Below are 23,984 nucleotides of genomic sequence, written 5' to 3'. Positions count from 1 at the left end.
ACCCTTCTTAGCAAGCGGAATGAACCTGTTATTAATACATACTTGCATATTCCCCCCCCGCCCCGGTCTGAATACGTCCCTGAGCTGACAGAGATATCACTATTCACTCTCTGTCCCAAACAAGAAAGCTTTTGCCCGCGGGATGATTTGCTGGCGAAGCATGTGCTGGATACGTGACCTTTGTGGGTTTACACTGAAGAAATTTCTGGATTCCTTTAGACAAACAAATCCCTTACCAAGCAGAATTTATGCCTGTTTGTAGTCTTTGTGTCGCTAGCCAGCTGCCGCGCTTTCTCCTATCAGCAGCAGGTAAAGTGCTTCTTATATAGACCTTGTAGGGGAGTTTGTCGCGGTTTTTGGGACCCTCTGGGTAAAACGTGGCGTAGGACAGTGCTGTCACTGCCTGGCGACTCTGGCTTGCCACGAGAGCCGAGTTTGAGACCCGCTTGCATTTGTGGCAGCTGCAAAGAGGTAACCGTCGAGTCACTTATTTTGCAAGAGCCTTTGGACAGAAGGAATTTTGCAGAAATGAAGGATTATGAGGGTGCGTGTCCAAGATGGGATTTCAGCAAAGGCTTTGAACCAGACTTCGGAGACTATTAAAAAAAAAGTTCAATTCTTTTCCAAACTGAATACGTTCCCTAGGGAAAAAAGTGGGGAAAAGTAAGTTTGGGCTGAGACTCCAACCTATCTAACTGGGAGAAATCTTTTTAGGTGTTTGGCTCAGCAGACGGAGGAGATAAGGTTCCTGGGGAGTAGTGGCTGGGGAGGGGGAAGGGACGAGCTCGTGGAGTGAAATTGCCCAGAAGCAAAGCACAGCCACTCGCTTTGCAATGAAAAGCTTTATCATCTCTGTGCAGATTAATGGAGCTAAAAATAGCTCCAGCTCAAAGTAAACAGTTTTTTGAGTGTGCTCTGCCCTGCTGGCATGTCAGCCCTGTGCCGGCCACCGTGCCAGCAGCCGCGATGCTCGTCCCCGGGGTCCCAGCGCCAAGAGGGGCTCTGCACCGCCGGGCTCGGCTCTCCAACCCTGCCTGCTAACGGAGGTGACCTGGAGGGGCTTCGCTAGCGCGTTTAGCTTCCGCACAAGCTTTTCTTTGTATCACTTGTTGATGAACCTTTCTGGATGAGCAACTTCTATAAAAACAAAATGGGCCTGAACAGTGAGTAATTCGTTCAGACATCCCGACGCCCACTCTCTCTTCCCTGATCAGCAGCAAACCGTGTCCTTTCTTTGACAGCAAAAAGAGCGGCCTGTCACTAAAGCTGCTTTTACCTGTCGGTTTCTCTTCTTCTCATGAATCTCTGAGTGCAAGCTGTTATTTAAGGGCTTAAGACATCCACACTTTCCTTAGGGAGCCCAGCAGACTGTTGAAATATGTTCTGTGTTTTTTTGATCAAAAGTTTATTTAAAGTATTTATTTTGGGGGAGGAAGTCTGAAAAAAAATAATCACGTTATTACATTTTTTCCATGAGTATCTTGTGCCATTCCACATTTCCTTGCAATCTTGATGCCATCGAGTGACGCAGAGAGCTCAGTGCCTGGGAAATGCAGTGGGAAGCTGCTCTTACGTGAGGAGGCTTCGTGCCACATCAGTGGGCGGCTGCAGCGCCGGTCTAACCCCGGCAGCACGAGCTTCTGAGGGAGGCGAGGCTCAGGCTGCTAAAACATTCAGGTCAGAGGCAGGCCAGATCCTTCTGAAGTGACACCTCGTCCCTTGGGCTTCGGAGCTTCCCGGAGGGTCCTTTGTGCCGGTGGTTTTCCTTGCTGGAGCAGGCAGCGTGCAATCCAGCACCGCAGCGCTGCTCCGGGGGTGGGTTTCTTTACATTAGCACCCGTAGGGATACCCTCACCTCATTTTGACGCTTGCCTTACGAGATTGCTCTGGCTTTGTCCCTCCTCCAGCTAAAGGTTGACAGTCAACCCACAAGGAGAGGTTCTTGCCCTTCCTCGAGCTGTGCTCTCTCATCCTGTGCCGCACCAGAGCAGTGAAGGTGGCACCGGCAACGCGGGCTGCAGGGTGTCGTAGGACCATCCCTTCCCTGCGGTGCTGCTCTCCACATCCCACTCTGTGATGCAGAGCTAAAAAAAATCCCCGCAATTCTCTGCACACCAACGACATGGTCGAGAGCGGCAGCAGCCACCGGAGCAGAGCCAAACCTTCTGGTGTCCGGAGTGGCAACGTCATTAACGCCAGTCCTAGACCACACAGGATAGCACAGTACAAAGCAGATGGATGCAACAAGCACCAAAAACCTCGCCGAAGTCAAGCAGAAGCCATAGAAGAGTACAGACAGCCGTTAAAGGCCGATTGTGGCTGCAGCTCAGTCAGTCAGCTCAAGGCTGTGACACCATCCATCACCGGAACGTGCCATGCCAGGCAGCTCTAACGTCTTCTTGTTATGGCAAGATAGGAACTGCATTTATTCATAGCCCACAGCCCTGGGTGAATGTCTGATGGGGTACGAAGCAATGGGACAAGAGATGGTGAACCTGAGAATTAGCTAGAATTCCAGAGAATTTCCAGAGAAAAATGTCATCTTTCATTTAAAAATAGGAAGAGTGAAGCCATGCATTTTTATCCTAATCTGTTAAGATCTCACACAAATGTTTTGGCATCTTGGGATTTTTTTTTCCCCCTTATAAAAAAAAAAAAAAAAGATATGTTCTGTGGAAAATCCTAAACTGCATTTTTCTACTTTAAAAGAGTTCAATGGAAAATGTTTGACCAGCCCTTGTAGGGGACAGTGTCAGATGAGGAGGTCACTGTGCGGGAAAGGACAGACTCTTCGATGGATGCTTTTGGGGGGGGGGACGATCCCAGGACCATACACACAGGATTAAGAGGTTTTAGTATGAAAAATAGGACACTTCTTATTAAGAAGTACAGATCATATACTGTGCTTCCAGGTTTTTGAAGTGCTTTGTTGCTACCATTACCATATATTGCATGCACTGGCACGGTGCCGGCCACAGGCTGGTGCAGCATTTGCATCCTTACGAGATTTGGACTTCAAACCCCGCAGTCCAAGCGTTAACGTAAAGCTGTAGCCTTCTGGATCGCTTTCAAATACGAGCTGGAGCAAAGAGAAGACTGCAGGCTTGGCCAGGCCAGCGTAGCAATCTCCCGAGGCTGCGCTGGTCCCTTGGCACGGCAGAGCCTCCTCCCTCCGTTGCATCTCGTGAAGACAAGCAGGGCGTTGTGGTAAATCCCTTACCGTTACTTTCGGGTAAGGAGTAACGCGTGACTCAAAAGCACTGGAGAGAGATGACTTTCTGCCAAATGATATACCTCAGGAAATCAAACCAGTTTCCTGGAGCTGGTTTTAAAATGAAACAGAATTGAATTGGGAGGCAGAGCCACACGAGGTCAGTTTGGAGATGCACCGAGCACGGGTATGTTTTGCTCTGTTGAGGTCCGTTCTCCTTCCTCCACGCCTCGTTATTGTCATCAGGGTGTTTCCTGCACAGCCTACTGCTTTTGTTGGTGTTTTTATCTCTCGCCGCGTGCGATGGCAAGGGTGTGGGTATCTATCACAGAAAACGGCTCGTTTTCAGGCGCGCACAAACAGATTCTGGCTGGAGGCGGCGAGGCCGGCAGAGGTGGAGCAGGTCTGGCTGCGCAGCCGGTGCCGGGCCGTGAGGAGAGGCTGGTGCTCCTCACCAGCGTGGAGGCAGGCGGCGAGCCTGGGGCTGAGCGGGGCCCATCTGCGGTGGGAGAGCTGCAGGATGGCAGAGACGCCGTGTCTGCGTCTGTCTGGTGCTCGGCAAGATGACAGGTTGGGAGAGCCAAGTCCTCCCGGTCATGCTGCTCACTTTGCACGCAACCTGAAATAAAAGCTCATCTAGCTCGAGCGGGGGCTGGATCCAGTCCTTGGCAAACACCCTTCGTGCTCTCCAGCTGAGTCGTGCCACTTCTGCTCCCCCTCACAAGGCCGAGGACCGGAGGGTCTTTACAGCAGGGATGGAGCGAGTCTTTTGCTCTCTCAGCAAAGCAATTAGCACTAACGAGCCCTGTTCCAGTCTGGGCACTCAGGCAGGAGCAGGCAGCAATATCTATACCTTGTGTGCTCGCACGCCTTCCCACCGCGCTCGTAGGGCTGCGTGGGAATGTGGGCCAGGGGAAGGCTGGAGACCAGCGCTGCAACCAGCTTGTTCGTGTGGCTTTGGCAGCCCCGTGGTGTCTCCAAGGCTGATGTGACACCACCCGGGGGGATGTTCCTGGGCCCCTGGGGTGACAACAGCAGCCCAAACTCCCTCTTCTCCTGGAGAGGCCCCGAGCTCACAGATTGCTCTCAGGCTGTGCTTCACAGCAGGGTGGATACAAAGGTACGTGCTTGATATGTGGCGTTGCCTTGCCCTAAGCACCTTCCCCCGCCTTAAGTCTGGCTGCTGTCACCAGCTCTGCCAGCATCTGGCACCCAGGGGCAGATGAGCTGAAGCACACTTGGATTTTGCCCCGTGGGAGTCTGCAGAGCAAAAGGCACTCTAAAAAGACACAAAGCTATTTTTTTTTTTTTTTTCCCCCGGGAGGCACTTCCCTGGCACTACACCTGGTAAAATAGCTCAGGCTGCGTGGGGTGCGATGGTGCCTTTGGCCAGGTCCCCACGGAGAGGATGAACGGTGGGATGCAGCTGGGACGTACATCCAAGCGATGCGCCGGAGAGACCCGGCGGAGCGGCGGGCAGGAAGAAGCGCCCTGCAGAAAAGCCGCAGCGCCGAGCATCGAAGGAAGGATGTTCGGGCACACGCAGCTGCTGGGAGATGGGGTTACAAGGCGAAGCTAAACAAAGATCGCTGTGAAAAGGAAACGGATCCCTCCTGCCGACTGTAAGGTAGGAGCCGAGCTGTAGCTGCTTGACATCATCGGGATGAGCATTGGATTACAGCAGGCAGGCACTGACTCGGGAGGGGAGGAGAACACGCCCCTCGGCCCCAGAAGTGCAACTTCATTTAGCAGCTCCCAGTACAAGGAAACTGCAAGTCTGAAACTGGCTGCGACTCCCCCGGCCGGCTTGGCTGCTCGCCACAGCGGGCAGAGACGCCAGGACGGTGTAATCCAGCTTTGATTTCTTCCTCAGCGACGGGATCGCGGAACTTGGGATTCGAGAAGCAGCGGGAGCCGAGGTGGCCGTAAGTAGGGCTGATGCACGCTGCTGCGGGCAACGGGCTGCCACGCTCGGTGGCCAGGAGACCCGCTTGGCATCGCAGCGAAGGGCTGCTCCTGGCACGGCAGCCGGAGCTGTGCTACGAAGGGGTGATTTGTTTAGAGATACAGTTAACTTTTACCTAACCGACTGCAAACGGCAAGTTTGGGTTTTTTTTTTTTGCTGCCCACAAACCGTGGGCTGAAAAACTAAGCTGCATCCCAGCTTTTCTGCTGTTGGGAAGAAACCGTTTGTAAGCTGATGGCAGGGAGGTGGCTGCTGTTTCATTTGGAAAATAATGCAGTTCAGTGTTTGCTGTGAAGGGGTAGCAGGGAAAACAGGCTCAGCGGTTAGAAATCACAAAGGACCGTGGATCAGTGACCCCCGTGGGGATTTCTGGCCTCGTTTCTGACATGTGTCCATTTATTCTGAGTGACTCGCTAGAGGGAATCCCTTACAGCATCGGGGTGGCTCTGTGCTCACACAGGAACTGATGCCAGCTCGTGGGACAGGCACCCAGCGTACCATCCGTGTGGGATCACGGTGTGAATCCATCGTTAGGGCTGTTGGGAGCTGCAGGGCTGCCTGGGGCTGCCCTTCGAACCACGGGCGAGGGCTTTGCAGAACAGGCTTCAACGGAAGCTGGCTCGGAGACTTGCTGGCATCCAGCTTTCCAAGCAAATGTTTTAAAAGGCAAAGACTTGGGATAAAAAAAGAACTGCTGTGTGGTGGTATTCTCAGGAGGCTTTGCAAATTCCTCCACCTCAGAGCTGTGTGTCTTTCTTCTCTCTGGATTCCCCTAAGCAGCTGGTAGCAAGCCGTGGTGGTGAGCTTTCACATGCACATAATGCCTTGGCCCCAAAGGGCTGTTTGGGAAACGTTTCCCTTTGCTTGCAAGGGGTAGATGGGTCCACAGAACAAGAGCCAAGTGTAGCTGTGAACCCAGAAGCAGCACCCTGGGTGATTGGGCTGGTGGCACAAACTAGGAGGAAGACGCATTTGGGTCAAATGAGCAAAGGCAGCTGCAGTGGGGATACTGCAGCAGTGCAAGAGGAAACTCGTGGGGTAGGGATGGCTTGGCCAGGTGGTAGAGACCATCGGATGGTTGCAGCCGCTCAGGCTCCGGGCTGTTTGCTCATGGCGAGGTCAACATGCCTGGCTTGGGCAGCTGTGGGGCACACCTTGGCTTCTGAAACTCTTGGCTGGAAAGGGCCTCCATGCTAATGCATGGCCACCCAATTTAGAAATTATTACGTTTCTGCTCCCTTGAGGGATGGCATTTGGGAAAGAAGGACGCATGAAGAGATCCTCAATGGCTGGATTCATTCCTAGTGCAGATGTAGGTTGAATGGCCATTTACAAACACGGAGGCACCATAGTGCTTAATATACCTTGAGCACAGAGCAGGGCATCGAGTCCTGAGAGCTCCCCATGGACGTACAAGTCCCCCATGCCATCGTTTTCAGGGACAGTTTCCAGAGAGTGCAGACTGAGTAGTGCCTTAAAGAACTGGAGATCATTAAATACAGCACATGGGCTCCCAGCGCAGGTAGCTTGGTCACGGAGAGATGGAAACCCAAGAATGTTTGTAGCCATGCATCTTCCAACCACCCGTCATTTCTGTACTCCGTGGCCAATTCTGAGGACGTGTACAGACACACAGTGAGCTAGAATGCAGTTTTGCTTTTTTTCCCCCTCTTATTCCAAAGAAAGGTACATCTACTTTTGAGCCCACTCAGCAGAAGAACCACAGGCATACAACCCAGCCCCCCAAAACAACTGTGGAAAATTTTTTCCAAGTTGCTAACATTTCCTGATCTCCCACATTTCAGAGCCAGTTCCTGCAGCATACTGCTGTGCATTAATGCCTCCAGCCTGTCTGGGCAACCAAACACCAGCATTATTCCTATTTTACAGGGGCTACACACGAAGCACATGATTTTCCTGTGCTCATACAAGGTCTGTGGCAGAATCAGGGATGAATCTACAAGTCCGTAAGGAACAGCAGAAGCTTCAACCCAGCTTTTCTTTGTCTTTCTATGCTGCTCTGTTCGGGTCTGTCCTGTTTTTACATTCAACCCCTGGATCCAGTTGTTTCTCCACGCTCTTGAGGGTTTCCTTAGTGTCCAAGCTGTATATATGGACTGATCCAGAAAACAATTTTTCCATCACAGCATCCATTTTAGAGAGGATGAGAGGGGGGAAAAAAACCCCCATGCTTCTAGTTGTCTTTAGGACCTGGCTTTTTCTAGTTGTAGGCTAAAGGGAGCTGCTCCCAAGGCTTGTGAGCACCAGCCAGTGAGAAGGGAAGGTTCAGCTGGTGCCTGGACTTTGTCCCCAGCTCCTCACGGCAGCGCTTGGAGAGGTCGAGACATCACTCCAGGACTCAGCTGGCACCTGCAGCACAAGCAGGAAGAACAGCAGTTGGACTATAGACCACCTATTCCCATTTCAAAACTCTGACTCCTTTCGAGCCTACGGGGATACGTACTTCACACCATCCATTTCTGGTTTGCACGGCGAGTTCCCAAAACGCTTCCTTCCCAGCGCAGCCCCAGAGAGGCTCAGTGCTCTTTGCACGGCTCCTCCACGTTGGCACGTTGCTGGTTGCAAGCCGCTGCCTCGGGAACTCCCTGGCGAACGCCGAAATGCTAACGTTTGTTGATATTTGTGGTGATGTAATAAGCCAAACATACCCCCACCAGAGCGTCATCAACTTTACTGGAATTACTGTTTCCACAAAGTGCAATTAATCTGTGGTGCTCATTACCAGGAGGTATCACTGGAACAAAGAGCTCAGAAGGCGTTTTAATAGATATCAGGTAGTTATCTCTGTAACAAAACAAGCCCGGGTATGATTAAGAGGCTATGCATTTTAAGGATTATAAAACCTCCTGGTTCAGAGTAATTAGTGACTTATGAAAAACATTCCACTACAATTACAAGTTTTCTTGCACCTCTGAGACCAAGAATGGCAGGTGCTGCTGGGGACAGGGCAGTGTCCCAGTCCGCTCTGGGAGGACTGGGCTGCTGCTCTGATCAGTGATGCACACAGCCTGTTGTTTACCCAGGAGTCGAGACACAAGACCGACCTTTTCTCTGCTGCCATCACCTTGCTTGAAACCAGAAAGGATTTCCTCTCTGCATCAAAAGCAGCAACATAACAGCTGTTATGTAGAATAATACTGAAATCTGCCAAAAAGCATCCTGGGTTTGTTTGGAACATATCATCAGTTTGAAGCAATGCTGAGAACACCGAGTTTGTTTCATGTTTGTTCCTTTTGGGTAACAGCTGATAAACACGGAAGGAATCTGAACCCCAAACACGCGCATCACGCTGATGCCCTTGTAATTCATTCCTGATGGGGTATGGATGTTTAGCTATCCAACGAACATTTCCACAGAGCTCCCAAAAAAATCCGCAGTACCTTGACGTGTTATAGGACTAGATAAGGAAATGCAAAGTGGTCTTCAACAAGTTACTTTAACCCGTCTTTAGTCACAATGCTTGGACTAATCCACCTCGCCACCCTTAAATCCCCAAACTCCCCATGCAGGATGTTGCCCGGGGTTTCCCCAGAGGGGCCTTCGGAGCTCTGCCCATCGCCCCGGGGGCGGCAGGGCTGGATGAGCCAGCAGAGGATGAGCCTTTGGGGATGGAGCAAGGGACCCAGCTTCAGGTTTGCAGACTCCAGATCCCCAGGTGAGGGCTGTGGGGAAGAAACATCTAGCCAGGGCTGCAGGGTTGGAAAGCAAATAACAGTTGCTAAAGAGTTTCTGTCTCCAAAAATAATTTTTTATTTTGAGATAGAATGGGTTTCCCCCCCCACATCCCATCAGGAACAAGGCTGCTCAGTGATTAAGTTATAGTTCAGAGCATCATTGCTCCAATTTGCTTTAAGCCTCTCTTGGCAGAGGGCCACGTATTTTGAGATATTTTGCAACACATCTCAAGTGCTAGAGGTTTAACTGTTTGGGCTGCGTAACACGCGAACCAGAGCCAGGCAGGAAGGCGAAGGAAGAAAATAAAGACTCGTGGATTTCCAAAGCTGGCTTGCTTTCTTCCTTCCTGCTTTTGTTTGCCTGCTTGGTGCCCCAAAAGGGCAATGCATATTCCCAGAGTTGTGGGAATACTGTTTCTTTTCCGTTTCACTGTTTCCAGTAACCACTTCACTGTAAGTGGGGTAAACACCAACAAAAGTATATTGTTAAATCCCCGTGTCTTTGTTTGGCTACTGTCACGATCATAATTAGTATTTTCCACTTCTGTGAGCCTGTCATCTGCAGATCTGAAAGTGCTTTACAAATATTTGAAGCATCTAGCAGGGGGAGTGAGTATTAATAGCTCCATTTAACAGATGGGCACACTGACACAGAAGCAGCAAGTGCCCTGTCCTTGAAGCAGGGCCAGAGCCAGCAAGTAGTTGGCTCCAACAACTAGGGAGTTGTAAAAGTGGGTCAAAAAAATAAAGAGAAAAGCTGTAGATCTGTCCCAGCCTGGAAAATGATGGGGAATAGTTCCAGAGTGGTGCTCAACCCAGATGGGCCAGACAGACGAATTGCTGGCTGAGCTACTGCTTATATGGTTAAACGGTTCCTCTCTTCCTTTCTGCTAATATTTGTCCCTGGGACAATGTGAAAAAAACAGTCCATGATGTTCCAAGAAGTCTGAAAGCTGAAACAGCTGCTAAAATAAGCAAGTGTCTTGTTGGCTGGGCTCTGCAGGTCAGGAGATTGCAACGCACCCACAGATGTTAAGGCCACAGAGGAAATGTCTTTGAGTGGGGCAGTGGGAGAAGGCACAGCTGTGCACAAACAGCAGAGAAACCCAAGGAGCAGAAGACTGACCAAGCAAGGCGACTAAAAGTACCAGATGAAACATCCCCTTTTGCCTCAGAGAAGCTGATATGGAAGTTTCACTTCTTTAAAGGGCAGCGGAGCTGCAAACCAATATTCATTTATACTCTCGAGGCAGCTGCCGGGTCCCCCCGCGGTGCAGGTCAAGAGACACGAGTTGCTTTAGTTCTCCCCAGCACGCCCGCACAAAGTTAACAAAAGGAGAAGCAAAACCAGAGAGAACTTCTCTGTGAAGCCAGACCCTGGCTGGACTTTCCCTGCTTTTGGACACAAGAGGCCAAATCCCTATTCACACAAACCCTCCTGAGAAGGTGCCATACCAGCACCACCATCCCGCAGCCCTTCGCTCGGCGTCTCCGTGCTCACCAAGCCAGGCTGCAGCTGGGCAGAGCCCTGTCAGAGCCCACAGCCCCTTTGCTGTCCTAGTCACACGTGGTGGGAAAAGCAGCTGAGCTTTATGGTTCCCAACAAAAGCACAGATCATGTTTTCTTACACTTATTTTCTTTTCCTTCCCCAGAAGCTTCTGCCCTGCTGCGTATGAAGCTCGTTTAAAGTCATGTCCAGAAGGAAAGTCAACTAAATCAGGTAGGGATTCACGCTATGGACTGAAATAATTTTTATTCACAGGGAATTACTACATTAACAGGAATGGGGGGTTTGTCCCTTCCTGTTTCATAAAGTCATTGGGCCTCCCTCTGTATTCTAAATTACTAGATGCTAGAAAGCTGCGAAGAGGGAAAAAATATCAACAATTCTGCCATAATGATTTTCCTGCTGTATTTTTCATACTTCACAGCCATGTACTTGTACCAAGCCACATAGCAACACCGACTCTAGCTGCAGCCCCTGGTGCAAGCCGTGCTGCATGGCTTCTCCCCTGCCAGCGACCAGGATGTTGTGTGCAAATCCTGCTCACAGGCTGCCCACACGCTTTGCACAGAGTATTGTTTGTCTGTACATAACCATGCAAGTTAGTTTTGCTCCGCACGTAGAATCAGCCCAGCAAGAACCAGGGAACCCCCAAAGCTTAACCTTTTGTGGTGCTTGGGTAAATGGCAGATCTGCCAGCTCAGACTGTCCTTTCCGTGGTTTCAGTCCCGTGGCTCCTGTGCTCGGAGCATCTCCTCAGTTCTCAGATCATCTTGCTGCTTTCTCTTGTTCCTGCGCTGAGCTCCCCCTCACACAGAGCTGCCGCTGCCGCGTTGTTTGCGGACCTGGCGATACAGGATCTCAGGACCCTGGTGCACGTAGACGTTTATCCTGCAGGTCTCTTGAGCAGTTAGCCTCTTGTACCCAGCATCTTTCCGCTGTGTGAGATACCCCGTGTCCTCCTACAGCCAGGCTGCATTTCAGTGGACCATAAAATAGTTGGAAATTCATTTCCTTTGAAGCTTTGCCTTTTCTGAGACTATAACGTACAACGATCACTGAGCACCTCAGTGTCATGCTACAGCCGTGTCTGAAGTGCCGCTTCAACTCACGTCTAGATGTCATATCCCTGGGGACCTGAGCAGACAGACTTACTCTGCCTGCAGAAAGGATCAGAAGCTGCTGTCACCTGACACAGATGTACAGAGATCCTCCATCGATCACAGAAACACTGAGAGAAGGGGGTGTGCAGGCCAGCAGAGCTTTCTGTGCCCAGGTGGGGGTCCCAGCAGGGTAGCACAGCCAAAGTGCTCATTGCAGCCAGTAATGGAAGCACAGGAATACCCAAAAGGGCTTTGCTCAGCCCCCTCTCACTGCCAGCCTATTTATAACTCCCACACTTTCCATTTCTATTTTACATAAAGCACCGATAGCACCATCCCAGCCACCCAATCCTTCTCGCCACTCCCAAAGACAGATCTTCCCCCTGCCCCGGGCTGGGAGTCCTGCCCAGCGGCTTTCTTCTGCGCAGGGAGCAGAGCTAAGCCTGGCTTTACTAATCAGCCTCATTCCACAGCGACATTGTTAAGAGTTGCCCTGGCTATTTTTAGGCACTGCTGGGAGCTGCCAGGGCTCTCGCACCTCGGGAGGTTTCACAGCTCCTCGCTCAGCCTCTTACACCACACTGAGTCAGAAGGACTCTTTGGATGCTGGATGCAAGTTCCTATGGGATTGCACAGGCCTGAATGAGCCAAGGCAGGTAGCTCTCAGCTTCATACACCCTGTGCTAAGCAGAGCCTCCTCAACTAGCAGGAGCCAAAACTTCATAGTTAGAACCTGCACAACACCTCTTCCAAGCTCAGCTCTCCTTCCCAGCCACACAAGCACTGCTTTCACACAGCAGCAGAGCTCAACTCCTTAGATCACAAAGAAAAGCAGAACAAAAGTTGCTCTTTCCCCTGCTAGGCACAAAAATAAAGACTCATCCTTGCTTACCTCTGTCCTTGTAGAAAGATCTTTCTCCACCCAGAAACAGAGCTATCCCATCAAGACCTGCTGTGGCTTCACCTTCCTTTTATACGTGACAAAGGCAGCTGTGCGAGCTAATAGCCCCAGCTGCATCTCCTCGGCACTTACTTGACCATTTGCCCTGGGAAGCCTGCAAGGTGTTGGGGAGGTTGTGCTGGGGGTGAGCACCTCTGGGCAGGGATTCAGGTGGGGTTTGAGTAGGTGATGTTCATGCAGAGGTCAGTGCCTTGGTGCGATCAGCAGAGCTGTAGGACCACTGGGGAGTTTCCAGCCTTTGAGGTGAAATCCAACAGGGACTTTTCTTCCTGAATGATTTGGGGAAGACAGGGAACCCAACTCTGAAGGGGATCCCCATTGCAAAGGAATCCACCCCATGGCCCAGGCGCAGTGGGGTGTCCGCACATCACAAGCAGGGACAATACACGAGTCTTCCTGGAACATGCCTGTAACAGCAGCCGTGGGGTTTAAAGTGTCTGGTCTGTGTTTCATCTGCTTTGCAAGTTCAAGCTTTAGCAGATCTTCCACACAGTCACTGGTTTTGTTCGTGTAAAAATATGTTGACACATAAAGGCAGCTATATAAGAAGCTGGGAGAAAATAAAAATAATGGAGAAAGGTGTCGTACCCTCACACTCCTTACAGCTTTGAAAGGGTCTCTGCAGGGGACAGAGCGACTGTGCTGGTTCACAAGGCGACGGGTGCTCGTGGCTGTGCTGGGTGAACACGAGGGCTCCGGCTCGCTGCTCTTTGCTGTGCAGAAGTCAGAGATTTGTGTCCACCCAGTGCGAGCCTGACTTGAGGGAGTGAAAAATGGAGGTAGAAAGGTGCCAGCCTGCCATGCGCTAGGGCCAGCTGGGGCTGAGTGTGCCTCATCCTGCTCTGCCACCCCATCCCTCCGAGGGATGTGCATCTTTCGGGGGTGGGGGAGGAATCAGAGTGCCCTGATTTATTAGCACCTCGAGCTGTGGGATGTGAAAAACAAGCTCGACCTAGGAACAAAACAAAAAATACAACTGCTGTCACGGCAACTGTCTCCAGATGCACAAAGAGACCAATTATTTCCATTAATCAACTTAGTGAGAAGCTGCAGAAGAGGCTTAAGCTGCAGCCGAGGCTCAATGCTGAGGGGAGGGAGGAGCAGAGAGCTCCATCAAACCCTGGTTGCCAAGGCAAACCATGATTCCTCCAGTGGCAGAGGATTTTTGTAGCAGACGCTCAGCACCCATGCCCCATGGGGACTGGCAGAGGGGTGCCACCCGCTCCTGGCATGGGGATGCAGGTTGGCAGTGCTGCATGGCCAGAACTGGGCACTGGGCTGCCCTCCTGGCAGATGGACGGACGGGCAGGCGGCTGTCTCCTGCCATTGCCCACACATCCTGTCACTAACAAGATGCTGACGGGGCTGAGTGATGCCCTCCCACCTCCCCCACTCCCCCCCCCAAGCCTTCCCCTCTCCCCTGGGGACTGCACCAGTGCACATAAGGACTCATCCTGCCCCGATGCCAAGGGTCAGCTGTGATTTTGAAATCCAGCTGGAGCATCTCTTACGTCAGCTGGGAGGCAGGCAGCGGCCAGGAGGATGTGGGGCAGCAGGAGGTACCTTGGGACAGTCCCTGAGGACGTGCCGAAGCCCGGGGAGGGAGGGAGGTGGGTTTGGGGAGCTTGGTAGCGGGAGAAGCTCAATACAAGGTTTGTGAAGTCCTAGAGGAGTCAGTCAGCCTAATTTTAAATCTGGGGCTAAGCAATTAGTTATCAGTTCTACAGGCATTAAGTGATCTGTACTGTAAAACAAGGGCAAAGCAAAAGAAGGGATCTGTTTAGGAGCACCGAGCCTCAGTCCCTCTGCTGTATCTGCTCTCCTCCTATATGAGTTATAATTTTCCAGTAAGTCCCAGAGAACCCTAGAAGCTCTGTTCCTGCAAAACCACTGCAGTGGCTGGAGAAGCTGTGGTGTCTGCGCTGGCTGAATTCCTTGTATTTAGTGTAAGAGCCAGAGGGTCCAGAGTTATTACGAGGAATCCCACAGCAGAAGCCTTCCAAAAATACCAATGTGCCGTGCCCAACCTTGACATCTCTTCATCACCAAAATGTGGTGAGGCTTTTCCACGCTACTCTCGCCTGGAAAGAAGCTGCTCAGCACGTGAAATGGACGCGCATGCCCTGGTCCTTCTTGTTTTCTTACCCAGCCAGGAAACTTGGGGCTCAGCAGTTTGCAGCACATAATTCTGGGCAATAAGACCCACCACCACCACATTTTGGAGAACATAGACCCAGCAGGAAAGCAGGGGAGCTCTGTGCCAGGCACAGACCCTGTCACCAGGCTTACCAACACTCGTTGCATATGTAGCCACTGCCAGACCGGGCTCCCAACAGGACATCTGCAACTTCAGCTCAGCTTCTGGCCACGGATCTAAGCTCTAGTGCATGGGGGTCATGAGCCATAGGGAGGCCTTGAAGGCATGAGCACAGGTCTAAAAATACTCTCTAACCCCGATAACACCATTACAGAGCCCTCCTTCTTTGATGTGCAACCCCTCATGCATGTTCCCAGACAAGAGCCAGTGGAAAATTTGCTGAAATTCCAGCTGGAAGTTGTCAGACAGTTGGTGGAAACCCCCTGACCTCAAGTGCTGGCTTCAGCCCTATGGGATTTTTTTTCCTCCTCGCTGGATGTGACTGTCCCAGCAGGAAACCTCACAGCAGACCCACAGGGAGCACAGAAATCCCGGTGCTCCCGTCTCTGTGCTCTACCAGGCCCCCCTCCGCAGTAAACCATCTTACACTGTAAATATTTTAAAAGCCCAGCAGGGCTGTTGAGTATGTTTTGCTGTTGTTATGGATCCAGCCCCAGCAGGAGAGGTCTAATAATAGTCACTGTACCCTGGAATGAAAGGGCAAGGGGCACTGCACAACGCGGAGAGCTCGAAGGCGACTGTACGACTTCATGCCTTGGTCCCTGCAGGTTGGTAATGAAGGGGAGAGAAGTGGGATGCGATGTATGAGCAGAAGATGGGGTCACATCCCTGTTCCCCAGCAGAACTTTGAAATTTCACCCCAGAAACACAGCAAGGCTTAGCTTGGCTTCATGGCTTTATGACTCCAGAAGTTTGGGCGCCAAAAGAGAGCGCTGGATCCTCTGGTGTGACACCAAGCTGGCAGGAGAGCCTGTCCCTGGCCGGGCTGTGGGACGAGGGAGCCATCTCCAACCAGAACCCGTAGCTGTTGGTCCCAACTGCCGCTGGCAACGGGCTGGCACGGGGCCACAGCCGGGCAGCAGCACCCCGGGACGTGAGTCTGCGGGGGCTCCTGCCCACGGGGACCACAGCGTCCCAGTCCCTGCCCTCGGGGGGCTGCCTGCCGCGGCTGCAGAGGTGGCCGAGGTGCGGGGCTCCGCTCCTTGGGTGTCCCAGGGGACAGCACAGCGGGCAGGACAGCTGCCCCTGCTCGCCCCTAAAGGAAAGCAGGCTGGGAGCAGGCGATGATTCAGGCTCAGTTAAGCAGGGAAATCCATCGCTGTGTTTAACCCTCGCAGCTCCTTCCTTACAGCAGCCCAGGTGTGCTGTGCAGGCTGCCCTAAGGGGCAAGGATGGCTAAGCAGGAGGCTAAGCTGCCTTATGTCCAAAAGTGCCACGGATGCCATGCAGAGACGAACAGGACTTTCTCTGACCTAGAGGCCCCTTGCGCTCGCTGCAAAGGCGGGTTAGGTGGAGACGAAGATGCTGAGGAAGGCAAGAGGTAAGAGAGGCAGAGCAGAAAGGAGGAGCAAAGCAGGCAGCGGAGGGGAAGCAGGCTGAATTCAGCACAGCTCGCTGATAGCCAGCATCAGTGCAGAGTCCAAAAATAACTCTTCCTAGCCATAAAAAGCTTACAGTTTAACCTAGATCAGGCACAGACGCTATATTGTGTGAAAGGTTTCCTTGAAACTGGAGTCCAGGGCTGGGTGTGACTGTAACATCCATCCGATCCCTCGGAGTTAGACCCCGGCCGCTGGCTCGGGTCGCAGGGCTTGTGTTTGCTCTGCAGGCTCACTGCGTTGAGTTTAACCCGCCCGTGGCATTTCCAGGTCGTTTGTCTGCCACTCATATTGTTTGCAGTAACTGCTCGTGGTCCCTGGGATCTGCGCTGTGGAGAAGCAGGCAAGGGGGGCAACAGGAATTAAATGCTGGCTGACCAGGGGCATTGAGCTGACCCAAAAGAAATGCCCCAGTTTCTTCTACCAAAAGGCAGAAGAAACATTTAACGCTTTAATTTCTTAGCATTCCCCTTCTAAAGGGGTAAAATTCAGCCCCAGTGTGCATAGGGTTGGTTTATCTGCAGCCCCCCAGAGCAGAGCCAGCTGCTCCGTCAGCTGCTGGGTGACTTCCCTGGAAAATGCCGGCGAGCCCAGCTGTAGTCTGACAGCAAAACTGCTCTGGAAGCTGCGTCCACGCCAGCAAAGCCAAGACTATTACATCTCCAGATTTTTTAGTCCTCACAAGACACTACGGAAAAAATAAGTTCAGGCCAAACAGCAGGTTCGACGGACCCAGGTTATTTCAGCAGGGCAGGGGAACAGAGGTGGCTCCAGGGACGTGCCTGGTCTCGGTGGCAGCTTGCGAGGGGCTTCGTCACTTGTGGCCAGCTGCCCTGGGACAGGCAGCACCATGTCCCCACAGTGGAGGGGACGCAGCCTCCCTCCAAGCAGCACAGAAAGATTTGAGGTGTGTGCAACGGGCAGCAGGTCCCAGCCCCCTGCCAATGGCCTTTGTCACCGCACCGCACATCCCCTGCCCCGTCCCCGCGGGCTGGCACGCTGCGCCGAGGTCGCAGGGACCATTTCTGTTACCGACAGCAGCAAGGAGGGAAGGGAAACAGGAAAGGACCCTTTGGGGACAAGTTGAATCATCTCTTTGAAGCACCCTGGAAACCCTTGCGCGGTGTATTCGTGTGCTGCGGGCTCATTCCTGCGATGCCTGGCAAGAGCTGGCACATCACGCCCGCCCGCCGGCCCACGGGAGCAGGAAAAAATGAAGGTGGGGAGCCGGCGGGTGATGCACCCCCCTTTGCACCCCCTGACAGTCACTGCTAAATGACTGTCCCCGGTGACGCAGTTTCAGGTTGAACTACGTGGGCAAGAGGGAAGGTGGGTCCTTTCTTGTCCCTGGCAGATGTTAAAAAATGTTTCCACTGACTAAAAACCCACTGAACTGTTTTGCACCTGCCTGGAAATGTGTAAACGGTCTTTGAAAAATCAGGTTTTTCTATCAAAAATTGTGGTGACTGCTCCCATCACCTCCTCGGTCCAACAGCTTCCCGGAGGCAGAGGCTGGAGTGTCTCTGCCAGCGGGGAGGGATCTGCCTGCAAGGCATTGGAGAGTCACCCACCTCGAAGAACCTGAAGGAACTGCACAAATTTGAAAGCTTTGCTCATAAATCCAGCCTGCTCCAGCTCTTTGCACGGAGAGCCGAAGGCAGGAACAGGAACCTTCCCAGCCATGGAAAATAAGTAAATCACACACGCCATCTCCTGGCCACTGAGCTGGGACCTGAACCTGCACCGAGCAGGACTTGCTTCTGCATCCTGGGTTCCTTCCCCTATTTTAAATCACGATCCCATCCTTTTCCCATGCGATGGGGCATTTAGTCACTTGGCACAGCGCTGCCGCAGCTGAGCGCATCTACCGTTGGCAACTACATCAATCTGCACCCCAGGGGCTGGCCGGCTCCTGCTCCCCCGTTTGTGGGATCCATCCTACGAACCAGGTGGTCCAGCCCCCGGTGCAAGGGGAAGATTCCCGAGCATATCAGCTCTGGCCTCACTGATGTGGAGATGGACCCCGGCTTGTGTGGACCGCTCTTAGGGAAGCCTAAGTCTGTGTGATGTCTGTGTGACATCTTTCTGGCAGCTACAGAAGGTCAGCAGCTTCTGGGCTTCCATGAGCTGCGAGGAGGACTTGTCTCGGAATGATGGATGCTTGTCCTGTCCCAGGGAAAAGGCACTTTTCTCACTGACATCAGCCAGCCTGCTGCATCCAGAGTGGGGGCTCATTTAACAGGGGCTAGATGGATGCCAAGCCCTGGGAGGAGGCAGATGTTTGCAAGGATTTTCTGGATTTGGAGAAGCAGATTCTCCTGGGAGGTCTGGGTGGGCCAAGCCCCAGGTCCCACCAGTGAGCTGGTGCCAGTGCTGCCTCAGCTGGCATCAACACCAAGAGAGGAGTCCCTGGGGGTCCCGAAAGGAAACTGCTGGGGTTATGCAGATTTCAGGTTAGTGCACCCTGCTTAGGCTCAGGGACGGGGAGAATTTAACCTCTGTTATCCTGGCTACTGCGTCTTCACCAGCATCTTCTTTCTACTGCCACAGTGTTGGGGACTGCAGAGTGAGGAGTGCGACTCCTGCCCAGGCTGGTGGTCTGCCAGCAGATTTCCCTGGTAGGAAGATCAATACTAAGTATGATTTGTACAGGAGCTCAGCAAATTTCTCAGTGGGACATTAACCCCAAGACACAAAAGCAAGTGAATGACAAGAAGTTGGATTTATTTTTTTTATTTTTTTTCATTAGACACCAGCATTTCCAATCAGGACCTCCTTCAAGCATTGGCAGTGTCCGCAGGGCTAAAGGCATTTCTTACAGTGAGCACAATCACAGATTAGACAACGATTAATCTCTAACTTCCACACAGAAAAACTAAGTGCCAAACTGTGTAAACAGGAGCTGGAAGCAAGAGGGCCAGGTTTCCAGTGCAGAGGCAGTGTGCCTTCGCTAGCTCTGTGCCCGGGAGCCAAGACGCCTGCGGTACGTTCCCCGAGCTGCTGAGGTCCCTGGACTCTGTGTGCTGTACAAGCGCTGGCAAGTTAAACTGTCAGCTAAAATGAAACCCAGCAACTTAAGGACTCATCAGGCTGAACTCAGAGCTGGCTCGTGGCACAGCTCGCAGGTGACGAGTGGCCACTCCGAGCCTTTCCTCACACTCTGTGCTTGGCACAGACACAAACCTGGAGTGAAGGGATCCAAACATCTCACAGAAGGGCTGAGTTTCACATGCTGAAGTGCTTATCTCAAAGCAGTCCAACCCAACGCTTTTTCAGTGACATTCGACAACCAGTGGAGGCCAGTACTGATCCGAAGACCGATGCCTAGAAAATACTCCCCTGCTCCTCAAGCTTTCCAGAGGGTCTCCATCAGGGCCCTGATCATTGCCCATTACATATTCAGGCTGGATCAGCACCTCCCCCCCCCCCGCCCAGTGCAGGGAGCCAAATCTGGTCTCCGTTCAAAGCTCCCGTGGCATTTTGAGGAGGAAGGAGGGCATTTCCTGAACGTTTTTTCTGTAGGAGAAGGCCAGAACCTCCATACACTTCCTCTGCCCTGCTTTGCAATGGGAAGGCAGAACACGGGCTGGAAAGGCAGCGGGACAGACCTTTCTGCCTACCTGCTCTCAACTGGCACGGTGGGTTACCCAGCACGGTGCATCACCCAGCACGGTGGGTCACCCGGAATGGTGCGTCACCCAGCACGGTGGGTTACCCAGCACGCCACCCCACGTGACGGGGTTGATATCTGAGATTGCAGTAGCTGCAGTTAGAGAAACCGGAGCAGAGTTACAGGGACTATTTTTTCATGCTGTAATTTAACTCCATGGAGTAACCTAACCTGGAGGGAGCCATGACTCCAGGCTTGCCGAACATCCTTGACCTCACAGCTGTGTTTTCTCCACAGCATTTTGCAGGCATATAGAGATGCAATGGAGGTAGAGTCCAGTACGTACACTGACTTTATTTCCTGCGATCGGGCTGGTCGGAGGAACGCTGTCCACGACATCCAACGAGATGCAACCACCATCAGCATGCGCAAGCTGACCGAGGACCTAGGCGACCTCGCCGTTGAAGGAGCAGGTGAGCTGCCGCAGACCCCAGTAAGCACCAGTAAGCACAGCTCCTGGTGCTGGAAGGGCGAAGCACACAATGGCAGCGCAGCTGACCGGTGCTGTCTCTGGGAGCATCACAGAGATGCTCAGGAGAAACATCCTATTCCCTGCTGCAGTCAGTGCCTTCATGCTTGGTGGGTACTCAGCTAGTGGGAGACTCCCTGGGTCGAGGGGCTCTTGCAACCAACGGGATGGTCCCGGGGTTCCCGGCACGAGTCCTGCACGCTCAGCCAAAGCCCTTTGCTTGGCTGGTTTGTAGAGGCACTAGTGCTTAAGCAAGACATGGACTGACCAAGAGCCTTCCCAGGGCAAATTACGTATCAGATATATTGTAGGATTCATAAAAATCAAGTGTGGGGCAGGTTGTGGTTTGCTTTTTCTTTGTTGGTTGGTTTTGTTGTTTGTTTGCTTTTTAAAAATCAGCCTTCAGATAGTTCCACAGCATTTTAAATAGCAACAGAAATAATTGTTTACACCACCAGCCATCTCCAAATCTTCCCCCGTAGCCCAAACATGGCAGCAGTACCACCCTGCTCAACACATGCTGACCGGCTGACTGCAAGAAGCATGAATCCTCTGTTGAGATCCCAAGCAAACCAGCCAACCTGATTTCACTAATTAGCAAGAAAACATACAGCACCACTGCAGAGGATAAACTAATTTTTTACCCTTTGCTCTTTTACTCCTCCAACCTACAATGTGTAACTATAAAACCACTTTAAAACACATTACCCCAACATATCCATACCAGCATGTGACCACCCACCTTGTCCATAACTAGCACAAATTAAAGCTCTACTAACAGAGACCAACCCAGGTAGCTGCCAGGCTGTCGGGTGGACATTCCTGGAGCGCTTGCAAGTTGCCTTCGCAGGTTAGACAAGGAGAGCACATCCCTGCCCCGAGGCTCCCTCCCAGCATCACCAGATGTTTTGAGAAGTCTTGGTACTCCAGGAACGCGAAGGGAGAACCCAGTACTCTTAAGCCAAACACCTGGCCACAGGAGGGTGGCGATAGGTCCTCAGGTGGCAATCTGAATAAAATCAACTATAGCAATTACTGATCGCTTGTGTCCTCAGCAAAGTGTAACCGTGCTTTCTTCCCAATCCTCCCTTCTGCAGAAAGCCAAAGAGATGCCACTTCTTCTGAGAATGACCCTGGAGCAAGACCAAAGGGGCAAGAAAACAGCCCCTCCCCATGACAGTGTACAGGGGGTGGGATGGTCAGGAGGAGGGCCTGGCTGCGAACATGAAACGAGAATTTGCTATTGAATCTGTGGACAAAAACCAACCTGGAATGGCAAGTTGTCTGTCAAATGCCTCTGCTGCAACCATGTCTGTTTAGAGAGCCACAAGATGCTGTGCAAGGACTGGCACCTCCAAAAGACTTCTGCTCGCATCCCTAACGATTTAGAGCAACGCTGCCGTGGTTGTAGTGATATGAGCCATTCTCAAGATGCCTTAGCTGCAATTTTCCCCTAGGGGAAAAAAACCAATTTCAGTAATAATAGACACATCAGACTTTCCTGTCCAAGGTACCTTCCTCCTCCACAAATTTAGACTATTATTTATTCTGTTTCCATAGATTAGAAATTTAGATTATTGTTTTTTCTAAGCCTCACCCTCATCTGCATCTTAGCCCTGACCTGGCCTCTGGACTGTCCATGTGGCCCCTCATCAGGGTGGGCGGTGGGGAAGGGACCCGGCCAGTCCCGCTGCCTCATGTCAAGCACCCCTCACCTGTGCTGCTGCCGCTTAGCATCAGGAAAGGACCAAAGCACAGCCCTGTGTGCAGTAGCTCCACCTACAGACCCAGCAGCACCAGCCACAGGCATCTTTTTCTTCGGGTTTTAGCATTTTAAGATATTGTTAAGGGGAGGGGAGAAACATTTTGCTGGTTTGACTGTTGAAATTCAGGCTTAACTTTGCAAGCTGTTAGCTGAGATGATCTCTGGTAGGATCTCACACCATTCTCTCTTTTAGGAGACGTGTTTTGTGTTAAAGATGGTTTGATAAAACTATATAAACTGTTGGAATAAATAACACAGCCTTCAAGTACTGAAGGTGTTTTTTTCCGCCTGGATGTTTCTTCTTCCTCTGTTTTGCCTTGTCGCAGGCTGAGCTGCAGGGCGGTCCACCAGCTTCACACGGAGCTGTGTTACAGGGGAGTCCCTTCCATTTGGGTCTGTGAACCCCCCAGGTTTGCAGCACCCAGGTGGAAGCAGATGTGGTTGGGCACAGAAAATGCTAAAAGTCTGCCCAACTTTCCCAGGTTTGCTGCCAGGCAGCGCTTTTCCCACGGGTGTTTCATCCTCCCGTGGAGCGCTGCTCCCCTCCATGTCACTACCCCAGAAGTACAGCACAAGGCTGGTGTGGGACGTGGTGGAGTGGCCCAGACACCAGCAGAAGACATGCCGGTGGGAAGAGGCGTCTTCACCCCGCAGCACAGAGCTACGAGGACATCGCTGGCGTTTCACCCAGCCCGCGCAGAGCCGATCCCGCCGGAGCTGCGGGAAGCAGCTACAGCCCGGCTGGGATCCATGGCTGGCGCAGGGATAAGGCAGAGCTGGCCTGAGAAATACTCTCCACTGGTGACGCAGGGACAAGCATCACCCTGACAGCCTAGGGAAGAACTGAATGTTACAAGTTTGAGATTTATCAGAGAAAACAAGGCCATAAATAACCAGAGAAGCAGCTGCCAGACAGAGGGAGAATTCTCTGTGGGCCTCAAGAAGCGATGGCCACGGGGCCGGCACAGAGATGTCCATGGCTCCAGCCCCCGCAGGAAACGAGGATTTGGCAGCCAGGTAGTGGCTGCATCTGCTGCTTTGGCAGCTGCAAACCAGCTCGGCTCCCGGAGCTGCCTGGATACTATTGCAGCTCTGTGCCCAGACAGCGGCCAAGAGCCTGCTCCCGTGTCCCTCTGCTCGGGGGGCAAACCAGCAGGTAGCTCCTGAGCTTGGCTGAGCTCACAGTTGGGTCTTTAAGCCCCATTTCCAGCTCTGCTCGTTGCTACCGAACAGTATTTTTGGCTCATGCTGACACGCACAAAGCCAAAAGGCAGTGCAGAGGGACTGTGCACCAACCAAGACCTCCAGCAGCCAAACACGGGCTAATCTTAGGTCTCCCTGGTCAGAAAATATCTGTTCCAGAATTATATTTAGGCAGATGATTAGGGACCTGTGGGCCAGCTACCCTCAGGGCACAGGCGAGAGGCATCAGGTTCCCCCTACAAGTGAAAGGGCCAGGTCAGCTGCGTCGCCGATTGTGCTGAAAGACCGAGGGCACTGGCTTAATCCAGCCACATCCTGACTTGCAAAGCTGCTGAGCACACGGATGCTCTGAGCCCTTCATTTCAGCCGAACGCAGAGGCCTGCTGGACCTCCCAAAACTCTCTAACCGAGCACTAAACGATCAGAAAGTCTTTCAGCAAACACTCCCCTGCCCGAGCTGGCAGTGCAGTCCAACAGCCAGGCAGCCCAGGCTGGACCACTTTGGCTCTTAGCATCAACCAACTGTGCAAAACTCAGGAGACAGGGGAAAAAAAATATTGTAAACTAGTTTTGATACATGCTTGAAAACGTGAGTACACAGTGATGGCGCTGCCGCTTCTAGCCGTGACACACGTCCCTTTGATTACCGAAGGGAAAAGGACACGTGAGGTTGGAACAAC

At 52.3% G+C, this 23,984-nt stretch overlaps 1 protein-coding gene across 1 annotated transcript; it reads left to right on the top strand.

The window, feature by feature from the left end:
* Nucleotides 1-4,968: 4,968 nt before the first annotated feature.
* PKIG (cAMP-dependent protein kinase inhibitor gamma) lies at nucleotides 4,969-22,369 on the top strand. Its single transcript, XM_075768297.1, has 4 exons — nucleotides 4,969-5,136; nucleotides 10,526-10,593; nucleotides 20,105-20,280; nucleotides 21,434-22,369. The coding sequence occupies exons 3-4, from the start codon at nucleotides 20,130-20,132 to the stop codon at nucleotides 21,511-21,513; spliced, it is 231 nt and encodes a 76-aa protein (XP_075624412.1). The 5' UTR covers nucleotides 4,969-5,136; nucleotides 10,526-10,593; nucleotides 20,105-20,129; the 3' UTR covers nucleotides 21,514-22,369.
* The last annotated feature ends 1,615 nt before the right edge of the window (nucleotides 22,370-23,984 follow it).

Source organism: Balearica regulorum, chromosome 16 (assembly GCF_011004875.1).
Source record: "Balearica regulorum gibbericeps isolate bBalReg1 chromosome 16, bBalReg1.pri, whole genome shotgun sequence".
Lineage (NCBI taxonomy): Eukaryota > Metazoa > Chordata > Aves > Gruiformes > Gruidae > Balearica > Balearica regulorum.
This window is presented reverse-complemented; position numbering and strand designations above follow the sequence as displayed.